General features: G+C 34.6%; 1 protein-coding gene across 1 annotated transcript in view; it reads right to left on the reverse strand.

The window, feature by feature from the left end:
• LOC127858971 (dye-decolorizing peroxidase YfeX-like) overlaps positions 1–8,545 on the reverse strand; it is a 30,722-nt gene extending 22,177 nt beyond the window's left edge. Inside the window, exon 1 of the mRNA XM_052396357.1 lies at positions 8,387–8,545. Coding sequence (XP_052252317.1) covers positions 8,387–8,441 — 55 coding nt within the window. The 5' untranslated portion in view covers positions 8,442–8,545. The remainder of the gene's footprint in view (positions 1–8,386) is intronic.
• Between the last annotated feature and the right edge of the window lie 8,468 nt (positions 8,546–17,013).

Raw genomic sequence — 17,013 nt, forward strand, 5'->3', positions numbered from 1 at the left:
CAATAAAACAATTATAACTATTGTATTAATGAATTTAGATTAGGTGTCATCTTTAAATGGGGTAGTAATTCATTATATGAGATTATCACATTATATAGTTGAAAAATAAATAACACTTTAATGACTTACCATAGTAAAATAAAGTAGCATAGAATATGTTGCAGGTCATAAAATGTAAAACTGAAATTGAAGAAGCTTTACAAATATTTTACACTGACAACACTGTTGGTTTTCAAAAAAAAATCCTTCCTATCTACCTGCCCTAGTTTTTTGGGGCAAATTTAAATATTATTAATATCATTGAGTTAAATTATTAACATATCAATATGTTTTGATTACATTAGCTTATTTTATTATTAATAATAAATACTTTGCAAGGAAAGTCCAATTCTGTTTTAATTAGTCTAAATTAGGTACTAGTAAAATTGAAAATATCAGTGACATCCAAAACTTGGCTTATATGCGTATGAATGCATATTTTATTTGACAGTTACATAGTACCCTATTTAATTGGATTAAAAACAACAAATAACTATAGTTCCACAACCCAGCCCAAGTTGACTCAAACTGAATTAATTCATCAATTGATCCTATTTAATTATATAAAAAAACAACATGTGTAAGATTTTGAGAATATCCCATGTATTCCTCTAGTATTCCTCTAGTACACCAACATGCACGTCTTACTAATGATTTACATGCACTCCTTAAACAGTTTAACAAAAATAATGAATGATTAATCCGAAGAAAACAACAAACAAGCTGCTTCATATAAAAAGTTAATTACATAAGATTACATAAGCAAAATAATCATTTTGATAATAAATCAAGATTATACTTCAACCAAACCATTATAAATTTATTGTGGGGTGGGGGGGGTAATGTAAGCACTAAAACTAAAATGGGGGAAATGTCTGGGGAGGGAACATCTTAGGGGGGGGGCGTCCGGAATTCCTGCTAAGGGCGACAGTGTTGTTAATGTGTCTTTAGAAGAAATAACTGAAGGAAAGTACTCATTGGTGTATGCCCATCCAGAAGCATTTCTGAGCATATCAATTGGAACAGCAATATTGAGTGTATTTGAAAGAGATATAACTGTTTCATGCATTGCTTTTGATGAAGCCCATAAGTCATTGTCCTTTAATGGTAGCTTTCCTATTAGGGAATTTAAGACTTATTTTTTACTCTACAATCTAGCTCTTTTGTCATAAAATGAGAAGTTTTATTATCCAACAGGTTTTGTGTTTGAACCTCACAAATTTTATAATACCAAAGTCCCATCATATAATCATCATCACAATCAGCAGCAGCATTATCATATTCATCATCATCATCGTTAGCAGCAGCATCATTGTGTTGTATTATCAGAATTCAATACAAATACAAACACAACCATTACAACTCTTACTACTGCTACTACTAATTAATTAATTATCTACTACTACAACAAGAACAACAACTACGACTACTACTACTGATCTTACTTCTACTACTACTAGTCTATTACTACTACTACTACTACTACTACTACTACTACTACTACTACTACTACTACTACTACTACTACTACTACTTCTACTACTACTACTACTACTACTACCACCACCACCACCACCACCACCACCACCACCACCACCACCACCACCACCACCACCACCACCACCACCACCACCACCACCACCACTACTACTACTACTACTACTTGGTACACCAGAACTTGTTGTCCATGGAGACGATAATGAGAACTCCCCAGAGTATTGATCGAACCCACGCCCAGCGGACATCATTCTCTACACCATAGTGACCATGAATTAATATTTGACGCCATGTACAACATAATTCACCTTATTACAAAAAAACATGGAATTCACAAAATGACTGAAAATGCTTTAAAATAAATGCAAATTTGAAATTTGAAACAAAACAACCTAAGCAATACATAATAAGAAACATTAATTATTGAAACACTTATACCATGAACATTTTAGGGTGTAACACCTTATGTACATGTACCAGACCTTTTATGTACTACCGGTACTTTGAAACTTTATGTACCACCTACATAAAATATAGGTGTTATTGTCCATTCATTCATAGCAGTCCTAATGAATTAAGGTCATTCTCTAAACATGATTAAAGTCTAAAGAAGGAAATAATTTGATTTTTTTACAGTTTGAACATTAAGGTCATTTTCTCTTCTCTTCAAAGTATCACATTTCAATAATACAATATAATACAAACATTTTAGACTTTATAATCCGTAGTCAGGATAAGATAAGAGACAAATGAATTTTTATAATTTACTTCTATTTCAGGTAAGACTAATAAATCATTTATTAAGTACTACATGTACTTGGGCTAATAAATTAAACTAAGACACTCAGTGACACTTAGACAATCTGACAAAATATAAAATCTATGGCCAATATATAAGTCTAAATTCATAAATACTATCACACAAAATACATTTCATCAATAACACACATTCATATTAAATTAGTTATCTCTTTATATTATAAATATGGTACATAAAGTGTCAGATAGTGGTACATAAAGTGTCGGTACATAAACGGACTGGTACGTAATGTGTGACATTCAACATTTTAAAAATCAGTTAACAATATATGGACTTCATTGTTTTGCGTATACGCAATCAAAGCATATTTATAAAAAATTAAAACACACTGTTCATGGCTGTATCTTTTAATTTATACATGCATAAACTGTTCTGGTTATTAATACATTTTTAAAATTATATATAAACAAGAGCACCACATTATGGATGCCAAGCTAGGCTGCGGTTCAGTTTTGAATAAATGAAATTTATTAAAAGAATTTTTAGAGGTTAGTGACCTTGACCTTTGACCGAGTGACCCCAAAATGGGTGTGGTGTGTAGAAATCATCACGGTGCATATACATGTGAGGTTTCAATGTTATAGGTGGAAGCACTTTGATTTTAGAGCCGATGTAAAGGTTTTAGCACGACGCGGACATCTGACGACGAGCTATGACAATACCTATGGTTTTCCCCGAAAACAGCCGAGCTAAAATTGAGCGCCATTAGTCCAAATTTTTGACGCTCTTAAATATTAAGCTACTTTTTATATGGGTAATATTTGGAGCAAAGAATTTAGCCCATATAAAAAGTATCTCTAAATTCTTTGCGCGTCTTATAAATAAGACTAGAGCGCCATATAAATTAAATGGTAAACATACAACATTATGTCAAGAAAAATAAAGCTGTAAAAATCTCACCTGCTCGTCTTTGATGTTGCACTTAGCACATTCAGCATTTTCAGTATCTACTAAATAAATATATGAAAGTGCCAAATGTCCAAGATACCATGACGTCCTCCTCAAAATGTTAGATCCTTTGAACTCCATTTATTTTATCCCTGATTAATCCTCTCACACATGAGGCCTACATGTAAGATTCCTTGTAATGTTCACAGCGTTTATTTTAAATCGTTTAGGTTCTCAAATTTCAGCAGGTATTTAATTATAAATATTTATTTATGATTTTGATTTATTTACTATTTCGAAGATACAGTCTTGCAACGTGTTTAGTTAGTCTAAGTTACGTGTTTAGTGATTCTTACAAACAATAGACTGACATGAAAAGTGGCTCCTTTTGAAGCACAAACTGCATCCATGTATATATTGCAGCTGGCCCGGTTTGATGGGGCCTGTTTTTGATAATAATTAATTACCATTTTTCACTTCCGTGTTTATTATGTTTACCAACGCCATGATGGAAAAAAGTCCGTTTCCCACAATGCTTAGCGCGCATTCACACAGGTCAGTAAGACCGGTGTGACACAATGCTGTTTGCGGTTCTTTTGTCAGGCAGCCAGCGTACTGTTTGACGTCGGTTTGAAACCTTATCGTAGTTTCAAATGCCCTCCAGCACTGCCTCTGTGGAAAGGTTGTTCAGTCTAATGAACAATCTTTGCACGACCAATCGGAACCGTCTATCACAGGACACATTGACAGCTCTAATGATGCTGTGCAGAGAGGGATGCCAGCAACTGAGTGATGATCAAACATCAAAGATTGTTGAAATTTTCAAAAAAAAGAGAGAGACATTGCTTTATAAGAGATTAAAACAACTTGTAATTGATTTTGTGTCTTCTATATAATATTTTGTTATTTATATCAACTTTATTACTTTAAGTAATGGTCATTAAGGCATGCCTGCAAATGATTATTTTAATGGGTATGTTCAATTAAGTTTGAACTGTATGATGTTTTCAATAAGACCCAAACTTCACGACGCGATTTTCCCAATTTAAGGATTTCACGACTCGATTTTTCCCAATTTTGAGGTTTTCACGACTCAATTTTTCCCAATTGGACAGGTACGGGTACTTTTCCCAATTGGACAAGGAAAATCGCTGAAACGTTGCAACAATCCAACTCCCAGCTACTGACCCTCCGGATCGCTGGTTTGAGCCGTACGTATTAGTCAATATAAATTGCCGCCTTAGAGTCTTTTGATGATTTTTGCTTTGGCAGACTCTTCAGATTTAGTCTGAACGCGAATTATTTCAGCTACCGTACGTATGTACCTCTAAAAGTAGTTCTTCTTGAATGCTCTGAGCCTTTATGAGTACATACGTACAGCTCATAGTTCTTCCTGTCAAAGGCAAAAACAATGTAAAAAAATAATGTCTCACATATGTCCATAAAATCGAGTTCAATCAACCTAATACATCGTAACAAACACAATAAATGTTTCCATCGACACCCGTTTGCGTGTATTTTGTTCAGAAATGCTCAAAACATAAACTTGATAACAAATCGTTTATGGCGGAAGTTGTGAATTGTCGATTAGTGCAAACCGAAAGAAAATGTTACACTGCACAAATTGTTTTCGTCGTAGTATCTGACGATCTGGTCTTATGGTAGCAGTTGAAATTGTATTGCGTATAACAGTGTAGTTTGAATTAGGACACATTCTTATTATAATTTCCGCTGCGATCGGATAAGTGGTAGAGTCCGTGCTTTTAGATACGGCATTGTAGAAACAGTTATTGTGCTGTATACTTATTGAACTTAAAACCCAAAAAAATGGATGTAGTGTCGGGTGTTCTTACATGCCTAGAGATAAGGCTGTAGTATGGAATACTTAATAAATATTTTATATTTTCATGCTATACAATTACGTATTTAATTAATTAACGGAATGAAATAAATATTAGCATAAACGTATATAGATGTATGTATACTTATGTACATATTGTAAAGCTTGATACTGTGTGTGATTATGAAATAAATATGAAAATAAAAGTGCATAGATGTATGTCTCCTAGTGTACATTTTGTAAAGCTTTGATTATGTGTGTATATATTGAAATACATATTAAAATAAAAGCATATAGAAACTGTCCCTTGCAGTTGTCTATCCGTATGGTCGTTCGTTAGTGGGAGAAAGTGGACTGAGAGAGACGTTTAAGAGTGTTGAGTGCTTGAGGCTGTCTGTATTAAAGACTTTGTTGACTAAAGAGATGGGTGAAAGTGTGTTATGCGTAGGAAAGGTTGCGTTTTAAAGTATTGTTCTGTATGTGAGTGTGATCTTTGTCAGTGTTGTTAGAGGTGCTGTGCAAAATGCGGATGTGTTGGTGTGATAGGTGTTTTGGAGAGATTTTTCATTTGAAAATGTAATGATAAACAGACAAGAATAACAAGCGAATAATATATATTTATACTGGTATTTCCCCAGGTATTTGGTCAGGCACTGCGGCAGGGGGTTGGTGTCGAATTCTTTATATACTTTCTAAATGTTATAAATCAAAATCCACACTACTTTGGAGCTACCAAATCACAACATTTCTTTTATTATTTATGTATTTGTCCTCAGTTCATTTCATTCAAGTCACATATTATAATATTAAATAACCAAAATATACAGAAAGCAAAAAAATATTGAAAAACATTATGTGACCCATGGAAAATCTTGCTTCCAACTACTGGTCGTTTATTATATTGTATTCTGTCATGCACAAAGACTAAAGAAAAATGTGTTGCAGGTATATAGCGAATTTCGTAAATATGAAAGAAACTATATATCTATTGGATCTGAATATATTAAATATTGGTACTGTTAAGCTATAGTCGCCGTTAAGAAAATAATGTGAACACATTTTAAAGTCTGTATAACGCTCAAATTCAACAAAAATTTCGTTAAGTATTTCGTAAAATAAAGTTAACACCTTAACAATCAGTGTTCATTATAGCAATATCCGAAATTTCAACGCTAGATGTGATATGATTACATAGATTTTTGTAGATACAAAATGCTCGTGTTTATTTATTTGTGGCCACAATTAATTCCCGCGAATATATCCATTCATACGACACACGAACACCATTTTAGTGTCCATGTGTCGTATGAATATATATGCAAAACAATAATGAAAACGAGCATTTTGTATCTACAAACATCTATTTTACCAGTCCACATCTGACGTTGAAATTTCGGCAAATGCCAAAAGAACACTGATTTTTAATTATCTAAGTTTATTTTACGAACAATTGTATGAAATGTTCTTTGATTTTGAGTAGTAATGTTACTTTAAATGGTCGGGAGCAATCAAATAAGACGTTTGATTCCAATTAATTGTATTTATAACTTAAATTACGCACAATCGCAACACACATCAGTTACGGTTTATTTTTGAAGCAAGTTCTTTATATATTTTTATTTTCTGCAGTAGTCGTAAACAATTAAAATATTTAAAAGATTGCTGTGGCGTAGTGGAAATGGTGTCCGCCTAGAGATCGGGAGGTCACGGATTCGAACCCACTAGGAGCGTTCCTTTGATCTCCCCCAAAAGACACCAAGTACTGGTTCTAGTCCCAGGAAACGGACTCGAGAGCGTTTATATAAGCATACGGCTTTCGATGCAATCGAGCTACAATAAATAGGTTTAAACTAATTAAAATAAAACAAACAAAAAATTTGAGCATATCTTTAATTGCTCTTACTCCACATATACCGGTAATAATAGATCATTATCTGCCATTATTAGGGGACAAACACCATAATTGATCCCCATGAACGACCCGTAAATCGTGCATACGTGTTATCTAAGCCACTTATGCACACACCGCTGATAAGAGCGTGCATGTTTTGATTGAACATTGGCCGAATGCAGACAGCAAGCGCTTGTGAGAATTTCAAGTGCACGCTTTTTAGCCCGCTGGGCTAAAATCGCCTAGGGAAATCATAATTCTTATAATCCATGCATTACACTTTTGTTATTTTCTATGTTGTATTTGGCTAAAAGCAATTGTATGCTTTAGAGCTAATACATGTTGCTGCTGTAGATGTTGAATTATAATTCCCTTACGGCAGATCTAAGGGTCGTCGTTCCTTTTGTTTCTTCCAAAAGTCTGTTGTCTGACCGCTATTCATATACAATTAACATTAGTATTAATTAAAATTTGAACAAATTATATATAAAATTTCTGTCCTTTTAAAACAAATATTTAATATTTGAAAATAACCTTTCTTAAAAACATAAATTGTATGTTTGGAGAAAAGAATAGGTAAACCGTTTATTGGTACATGTTGTTGTAAACACACCGCGTGCGTTCCTTTAATTTTCTTTTGGTTAATAAAAACTGTTCCATATGCAAACAAGTTGACATTTACATTTACGGTTGACGTGTTTGAAACTTTGATTAAAATCTTTCTTCTGCGAGCACACCATATCATGTAAGTTATCTTAATTTGCTCATTATAGATATATTGACGATTTATTTGTGTTAATTCATACCAGAAAATATTTTATGTTGCTAATTTTACCAATAAATCAGCGCCCGGAATCCAGGCGGTAAAATTGCTATGGTAAATCGTGAAACCAGTTGCAACTCCCAGGACCTGGAGGGTCAATAGCTGGGAGTTGGATTATTGCAACTACCTCTAAAAGCTCATAGCATTCAAGAAGAACTACATTTCAAAAATAAAACACTATATAACTATATGATGCAAGTGTAATGAGAACCATTAATGCTTTTAATTGAAATGAGATGTCTATGAAATTTTGACAACTTTAAAAAATGAACAACAAACAAATGCAAAACAAATTTATACATTATTAAAGTTTATTACATCCTTACATAGCGCGTTTTTTAATACCCCCGCATTCAAATATAAACTTGTTTTAAAATGTAAAGTCGTTCGTTTTTTGTCAGACATGGACTCGTGACATGTTCTAGAATACTCAAAACCTGTCATTTATGTATCCTGTCTAAACAGATGCACTAAGCTAAAACTAGAAATTCAACAAGATCTAAAAGTGTCATTCGAAACGGTAAACATATATCGAAACAATGCATCAATGTCAACGTTTTGACACCGCTGTCACTCTTTATTTCTTACCATAAAACCCTTTCCTCAGGTTCTGAAACACTCGAACTGAATTCCTTGCTGCCATATTGGAAAACAGACCGTTGCGCTATGTCAGGGTCAAGGTCGCCAGACGCCACTGTGGTCATATGATTGAGGGTCACAACAGGAAAATATCTAGTTTTCCGTAATTATTTATGCCTAATATTAATTCTTTTGTTGTGAAAGAATCTAAACTGATACAATGCTGATTTTGCTGAGTTTTACAAATGTCGAAATTGTTCACGATTTTTGTATGCGTCTTTTAAATTAATGAGACGCCGGAAAAAGAAGTCTTGCCTTCGAAGATATGGAAAAGGCCACATAGAAAGTCGACTTAAATGAAGGCACGGACCGCATAGAAAGCATTTCAACGGAAAAAAACGGTCACAATCCACGCTAGACAGCTCCGATCACGGTCATCACATAGCTAAATCGAATGAAAGACGACAATAATTCATCTGCACTTTACGGTGGCATAGAGGTGACATTCACAACTCTTTTTTTAATTGCACTCCTCTTTTTTCTATCTCGAGATCCCGACTTAGCTAACTCGTGGCCACGAGATAGAAAAAAGAGGAGTGTTTTTTTCTATTTCGAGATCTCGAGATCCCGACTAGCTTACTCGTGGCCACGAGATAAAAAGAAGAGGAGTGAATGTCACCTCTATGCCACCGTAGCACTTAATCCATATGTACTGCCTTTTTCTAGTTTATTTGAATAGTATGAACACAATCATGGGTAAAGTTAGAGACTTGAAACAACCAATTACGATGTAAGTTCAAAAGCTTTTATATATATGAAGAGGTTTTTGGACATTTTTTTCCTAAATTCTGAGATACATGAGAGACTCGAAATACGGTTGCGTAAAAGGGGCATATGACGTATTTTATTAGGCGGCCCTTATACCGTCAGAACGAGGAAATATTAACGTGCGCACTTGATAGCTATATTACATCTGCGCACGCTATATCTTTTACGTTCGCACGCGAGAGTTATTAAATGTGCGCACAGGATAGCTTTGAAGTGCAAACGTTACATCTTTTACGTGTGCATGCGATAGCTACGACGTAAGCACGCGATAGCTATGACGTGCTCGCGCGAAAGCTATAACGTGCGCACGCGCTCGCTTTTAAGTGCGCACGCGATAGTGGACCATTAACAATACGTATAAGGTCTTTTATTATTTTATAAATTAGACAAAATTTCTCAGTGTAGTCACTGAGCGTATATTGAGTCCGTGGTGTAGTAGTAACAAATATTTTACATATGGTAGCAACAAATATTTTACATATGGAACGTTTCGTTCTTCTATGACTGCGTGTGGACGTGTTAACTATCGTGTGCACACGAAATAGCTATTGCGTGAGCACGTCATAGCTATCGCGTGCGGACGTTATAGCTCTTGATTGCGCAAAAAAATAACAATCACGTGCGCATGTAAAAAAAATCACGCTTTTCAATTAAATTATTTAACATATGTGAAACAATCCACGTACATCTATGTGCACAAGTATGTGTTGTAGTTGTGTTTTTTTTCGATCAGATTGTCTAACGAATTTATAAGTTTCAATGTCTCGTGCATAGCGATACAAACACATCCGCACATTGTCCAGAGGTGTAAAGGCAACATTTGCGAATGATTTCAAATAAATAGAATCGATTTCATACGTCGTATTGATATTTAAAGTCGTTTTTAAAAAAAATAATAATGTTGTTATGCTTTAATAGCACTTATTACGCAACAACTTAATGGGTCTAGAAATCAACTCTCGATTACTGCCTGCAAAGGTGGTTCAGCTAGTCAGAAAAAACACAACTGTGGTTAAATTGTTATTAATTATACATGACAGTTTTACCCTGCATGAAGCCCCAATTCAGATAAACGCTTTAAACGTAAGAGCTGTTTCGATTCGTCGTTTACAGCTCGAGCAAAATGACTGCCTTGTTTATTGAAACAACTTCAGGGGATTACCCATTGCGGAAAGTCCCTTTTATTTCAGGTAAGACGAAATTAGTTGCTGGCAATACGCACACAAACTCGGGGCGCAACATTTAAAAAAGATAATTATGTGGAAAATAAATTGTTAAATATATACTATTTCTAATCATGATTAAAAAAAAAAAACGTCCGGGATTTAGGTCAAGCTCGAATCAGCTTAACGCAGATATATATATATATATGTATTAATATATATCATATGAAATGCAGTTAAATATGTATAAACTAACTTTATATGTGAGTAAATTGTTTGTGTACGCAACTATTTTTCTTATTCAATTTTATATTTTGTTTGGAGTTGCAATAAAATCACATACACGGAGCTTCATGCTACATGTATAGGTACAGTTAAAGTCAGCGTTACTTTAAATGTGAGATGTAAATTGCTGCACTTGTGTGCTTTCCAAGAATCACATGCAAATCTGAATACGTTCCGATTTTGGGTGTGGAAAATGAACATCCAATGCATGCATTTGCAATACTTGGCTATATGAATTGTGCTTAAATTGAACAATGTGCAATTGTAGGTCATCTTTAAATAAACACATATCGAGTTATTGCATATAATTTAAGTTTGTCAACTTGTCCTTGGGTCTGTACAAAAAAGAGGCTGTTGATATTTTGAGTGCATTTACTCACTATGGCTTTATTTGCTAAGATTTAAATATTTATCTGCATAACAAATGCGGCTAACGCAATGTTCGTCCAAATCCAAATTAAACACTTCTTACGTTAAATACTGCCACAACGTAAAACATATGCCTTTCGCAAGAATTTTGTATATAGAACAGTCTGACAAAATACACAATTGGATTCCCTGCGAGTTGTTTCTGCGTCATATGGACTGACCTATACTGTATCATCTGTTAAATATGAATTGTATGGAGATGGAATGGAGGTAACTCTGCCATCTCTTACTTTTTTAAACTACTCTAAACACATATCACTGGAACATATCAAGTTATTAAAAAAATGTAAAGCACTTTCGAGCAAACAAAACGACAAAAATGCTAATTTTAATTTTATGTAACTTTTGGGCCATATTCGACATTGTTACTATAAAATGCTGGATTTCTGCGAACACGCAATATTATTTCGCGTACGTTATTAGATTTCCGCACATCACATGACCACGCAAATTATTGGTCAAATATTTAAGCGGAAATAAACCCTGGACAATTTCAATCATTATTCTGATTTCAAATCTATCTCGACTTCCAACCAGTCTTAAAAAGTTACAAAGTAAGAATGCGGGCTCAGTTCGGGGAAAACATTAGGCCCTCCCATTATGCGACAGTTTCGTTGCGGAAAAAACGTGATCTCGCCATTATTTCAAAATAAGTGAAAATTGATAACCTTTTCTGAATATAAAAGTGACCACCGTTATCAATTAAGTTGAAAGTGTTTCCCAAATTCCTATTTTGGGAACGACGTTTAGCATATTTTTGATTTAGGCAATTAATCTATCATTGCGTATCCGCAATCCTAAAGCAGTTATTGCGACACCAATACAATTGATCAAATAAAGATATCCAATATTTATATCCATTTTTTAAAAATACAATCGACAATCATTTTTTTAGCTCACCTGAGCACAACGTGCTCATGGTGAGCTTTTGTGATCGCCTTTTGTCCGTTGTGCGTTGTGTGGCGTCAACATTTGCCTTGTTAACTCTCTACAGGCCACATTTATTTTCCAATCTTCATGAAATTTGGTCAGAAGATTGGTTTCAATGATATCTTGAATGAGTTCGGAAATGGTTACGTTTGCTTGAAAAACATGGCTGCAAAGGGGCGGGGCATTTTTCCTTATATGGCTATAGTAAAATCTTGCTAACACTCTAGAGGCCACATTTATTGTCTGATTTTCATTAAACTTGGTCAGAAGATTCATCCCAATAAAATCTTGGATGAGTTCGAAAATGATGCCGGTTGGTTGAAAAACATCGCCGCCAGGGGGCGGGGCATTTTTCCTTATATGGCTATAGTAAAACCTTGTTAACACTCTAGAGGCCACATTTATTTTCCGATCTTCATTAAATTTGCTCAGAAGATTTGTCCCACTGATATCTTGGATGAGTTCAAAAATGGTAACCTTTGCTTGAAAACATGGCTGCCAAGGGGCGGGGCATTTTTCCTTATATGGCTATATATGGCTATAGTAAAATCTTGTTAACACTCTATATGCCACATTTATTGTCCAATCTTCATGAAACTTGGTCAGAAGATTCATTCCAATAATGTCTTGGACGAGTTCGAAAATGATGCCGGTTGGTTGAAAAACATGGCCGCCAGGGGGCGGGGCTATTGTCCTAATATGGCTATAGTAAAACCTTGTTAACACTATAGAGGTCACATTTATTTTCCGATCATCATGAAACTTGGGCAGAAGATTTGTCCCAATGATATCTTGGATGAGTTCGAAAATGGTTTTGGTTGCTTTAAAAACATGGCCACCAGGGGCGGGGCATTTTTCCTTATATGGCTATATATGGCTATAGTAAAATACTATAGAGGCCACATTTATTGTCCAATCTTCATGAAATTTGGTTAGAAGATTGGTCTCAATGATATCTTGGATGAGTTCGAAAATAATTATGTTTGCTTGAAAAAAATGGCTTCATAGGGGCAGGGCATTTTTCCTTATATGGCTATAGTAAAATCTTGTTAACACTCTAGAGGCCACATTTACTGTCCGAACTTCATGAAACTTGATCAGAAAATTCATCCCAATAATATCTTGGACGAGTTTAAAAATGATGCCGGTTGGTTGAAAAACATGGCTGCCAGGGGGCGGGGCATTTTTCCTTATATGGCTATAGTAAAACCTTGTTAACACTCTAGAGGCCACATTTATTTTCCGATCTTCGTGAAACTTGGTCAGAAGATTTGTTCCAATAATATCTTGTTATCTCAGGTGAGTGACTTTCGGCCTTTCCGGCCCTCTTGTTATTTGTTCTCATGGAAGTGTATTTTGTCCTCAGCCCCTGCATGTGTTTAGAAAACAAGTCCAATATCTTACGAGTTTACTACGGAATCCGGATAGTGCTATCTATAATCTCGCCCATCTTTTATCAAGGGCGACAATAGACACACGAAGCGATACACGATATTTTGCTTACACAATGGCGATATATCGTGTTAAATATATCGTGCGTCGCCGCGACGGTCGCGCAAAATATCGTGCGTCGCCGCGACTGTTGCCCAAAATATCGTGCGTCGCCGCGACTGTCGCGCAAAATATCGTGTATCGCTTCGTGTGTCTAGTGTCGCCCTTGATGAAAGAAGGGCGAGATTATAGATGGTTTTATCCGGATTCCGTAGTTTACGGCAAGCAATACGAGCTATTTTGATATGTACTGGAGACACCCAGTCAGGACGATTAAACCAATAATTTCGCATGGAAACACATGTACTACCAAAAGCGTAAGACATAATGAATACGCATTTATATAAATGGCATTCGGTTTGAAGTTTGATATAACATGTCTTTTATGTCACACATGTAAACAATTAATACAATACCCGGTAATGGCAAATGATATAAAGAACAATTTTTTTATTAAATTATATAACTATCCCAGGTTTTCTAGCAATGGTTATTCAGTGATAAGTGAGAAGGTGGTGACGAAGTTTTTCTTATTTGGTTTTAGTAATGTAATCTTAACTCTCTGGATGTCTTTTTTTTTATAAAAGTGCTATGGACATTTGTTCTAAAGATATCATGGACGAGTTCAAAATAGTTTCGGTCCACTGAAAAACATGACCGCTAGGAACCGGTGCAGTTTTGCTTATATGGCTAAAGCGAAACCTTATGAAGTCACATTGTTTACCAAAAAAGCAAGAAACTTGCTCAGAACATTTATTATGATAGTTCTAAAATGGTTCCATGCAGGCACTCGAAAACATGACTGTTAGGGGCGGTACAGTTTTCCTGATGTGGCTTTAGCAAACCATGTGAGCACTAGAGGTCTCATTTTTTCCGGTCCGTTGCAAAAATATAAAGTCGAGGGAGCTTTGCTTTTATGGCTATTGTAAAACAAAGTGCCGAAACATCATAAAAACATGCTTAAGACGTTTGCTGTAATGATTTCTTATTTTGAAAAAAGGGTCCAGTCCTTTTAAAACCACGATTGGTGGAATTTGGTGTGCACTTCTTTATATGGATAAAATGAAACACTTCCTGCTTAGAACAATTACGTTTCTTCGGGTATCGGGTTCGCGCTTTAGAGCCTTTGAACTTTTTGTAGTAATTGTTATAATAGTAGTAGGAGGGCTTGTTGTTGTGTTTGTTGTTGCTGCTGCTTTAGTCGAATCAGCATTCGTAGTAGCGTATTAGTAGTACAAGTAGTGGACGAAGTTTATAAGTGTATGTAGTTTATTTTATTAGATTATAACTTGACTTGTATAAGTGACCTTTCTAATAAATATTAAAACGCCAATGAACTCTCATATTATCAATACATTCATGACATGTGCAAACAAGAATGATGCACTATTTCAAGGTATTTCAATGTCAAAATGGCACATATATTGTAAACAATGAATAACAGTTATCGTTATTTATTACTTGAACACGAGAAAATAAACGTGAGCCTGTATAACATTTATTACGAGTATCAATACAATTATAGAAAATCCTATAAGATCAACAAGCAAATGTTTTGAACCAATACACAGATTTGTACGTTGGCATAAAGGGGACATAGGAAATGTTTTATTTAACGGTCTCTATGACGTGCGCACGCGGTAGCTATGACGTGCGCACTCGATAGCTATGACGTGCGCATGCGATATCTATGACGTGCGCAAGTAATAGCTGACCAATCAGAAAAGGTATCAGATCAGAACAGGTAGCGCATGCGAAAGCAATAATTGACCAATGAAACTTTTCGAAATGTCAGCCATTTTGTAACTAGCGCACTGAGCACATTTTTTGATAATAAATGGCATATCTGATACCTTTTCTGACTGGTCAGCTATCGCGTGCGCACGTCATAGCTATCGCGTGCGCACGTCATAGCTATCGCGCGCGCACGTCAAAGCTATCGTGCGCGCACGTAATAGCTATCGCGTGCGCACGTCATAGCTATCGCGTGCGCACATCATAGCTGTCGCGTGCGCACGTCATAGAGACCGTTAAATAAAATATTTCTCATGTCCACTATATGCAACCGTAGGTTTGAGTCGGAATTCCGTATGTTTTAGTTTTGGTTTCACCTTTATAAACGTGTTTACAATGTGGTTAGTTTTCGGAAGAGTTTTAATGCTTCCTGTTCCATGATCCATGATTAAGATACATAGATACCGGCTATAGCTAATTAACATACCCAAGGGTTACTCATACATAGATGCAGACAGCCCGCACATTCAGTCTCTTGTATGTATTGCTTGGGGTAACATCATTAATTATTAGTAGTTGTAGAGTTAAGCTTCATTAGAATGCTATTAAATATATAACCTCACACTTGTGTTGTTTTTAAGTCATTTGACTGTATACATTTGTATTACAAACATCTACACCACAATATGATAACATTAGAACACTTCCTGAATGGCTATAATAGTGTTTTAAGGAAAGGTGTGTCAGAATAATTGTACCGAAGGCTTGACTGTATAATCGATTTTACGATAACCATGCGCACTACTCACTTCCTGTTTTCGAATCAGCCAATCAGGATTGGGTATCTGGCGGTTTTGATATGTGCACGCTCCAATACATAGAACTGAGGCTAAGCAGAATTTTCGTCTAATTTCTCGGTACCAGATGTTTGTGAAGAAGATAACAAACACATATTATCTGTACAGGCATTTACACATTCACATGCCGACACCTTTTGTTAATCTTTGAAATGAGATAAAGGTAACGTGTTTTCTATTTACAATTTGAACATGTCAGTTGAAGTACTTTTAATCGGAAGTTCAATAAAATTCCATTCGCTCAACTGTCGAATCACAACACATTGTTTTTGCAGAACACCTTGGAAAAACATGATGCAATCAAAATATCGACACGTTGTTTTGTTTTATTTCGCAACGAACTTACGCCTTCTCAAACCCATAGATATTTATCGTATAGCCTAAGAAGTGATCGGTTTAATAAAGTTTTTTTTCGCGTCTTTGATGGAGCGAAGTCGTTATGTGTTGCCGAAAGGAAACAGACATGTGTCCGAACACATAATGAAATGCACCTCAACAATGGAATTCATCGGTCTGTATTATACTAAACAGTTGTTATTTATTTTATTTTTTATTTATGTATTTATTTATTATTTTCTTATGTATGTATTTATTTATTTAAATATTTATTTATTTTTTGTTTATTTATTTATACATTTATTATGTATTTATTTAGGTATTATTTATTTATTTATTAACGTGTTTATTTATTTATTTTTATTATTTATTTTGTTAGTGATTATGTATTTATTTATTTATTTATTATTTATTTATTAACGTATTCATTTATGTATTTGTTTATTTATTTATTTGTTTATTTATTATTTATGTATTTATTTATTTAGGTATTATTTATTTATTATTTATTTATTAACGTATCTATTTATTTATTTTTATTATTTATTTTTAGTGATTTATTCATTCATTTATTTATTTATTT

This window comes from Dreissena polymorpha, chromosome 14 (genome assembly GCF_020536995.1).
Source record: "Dreissena polymorpha isolate Duluth1 chromosome 14, UMN_Dpol_1.0, whole genome shotgun sequence".
NCBI classification, from domain to species: domain Eukaryota; kingdom Metazoa; phylum Mollusca; class Bivalvia; order Myida; family Dreissenidae; genus Dreissena; species Dreissena polymorpha.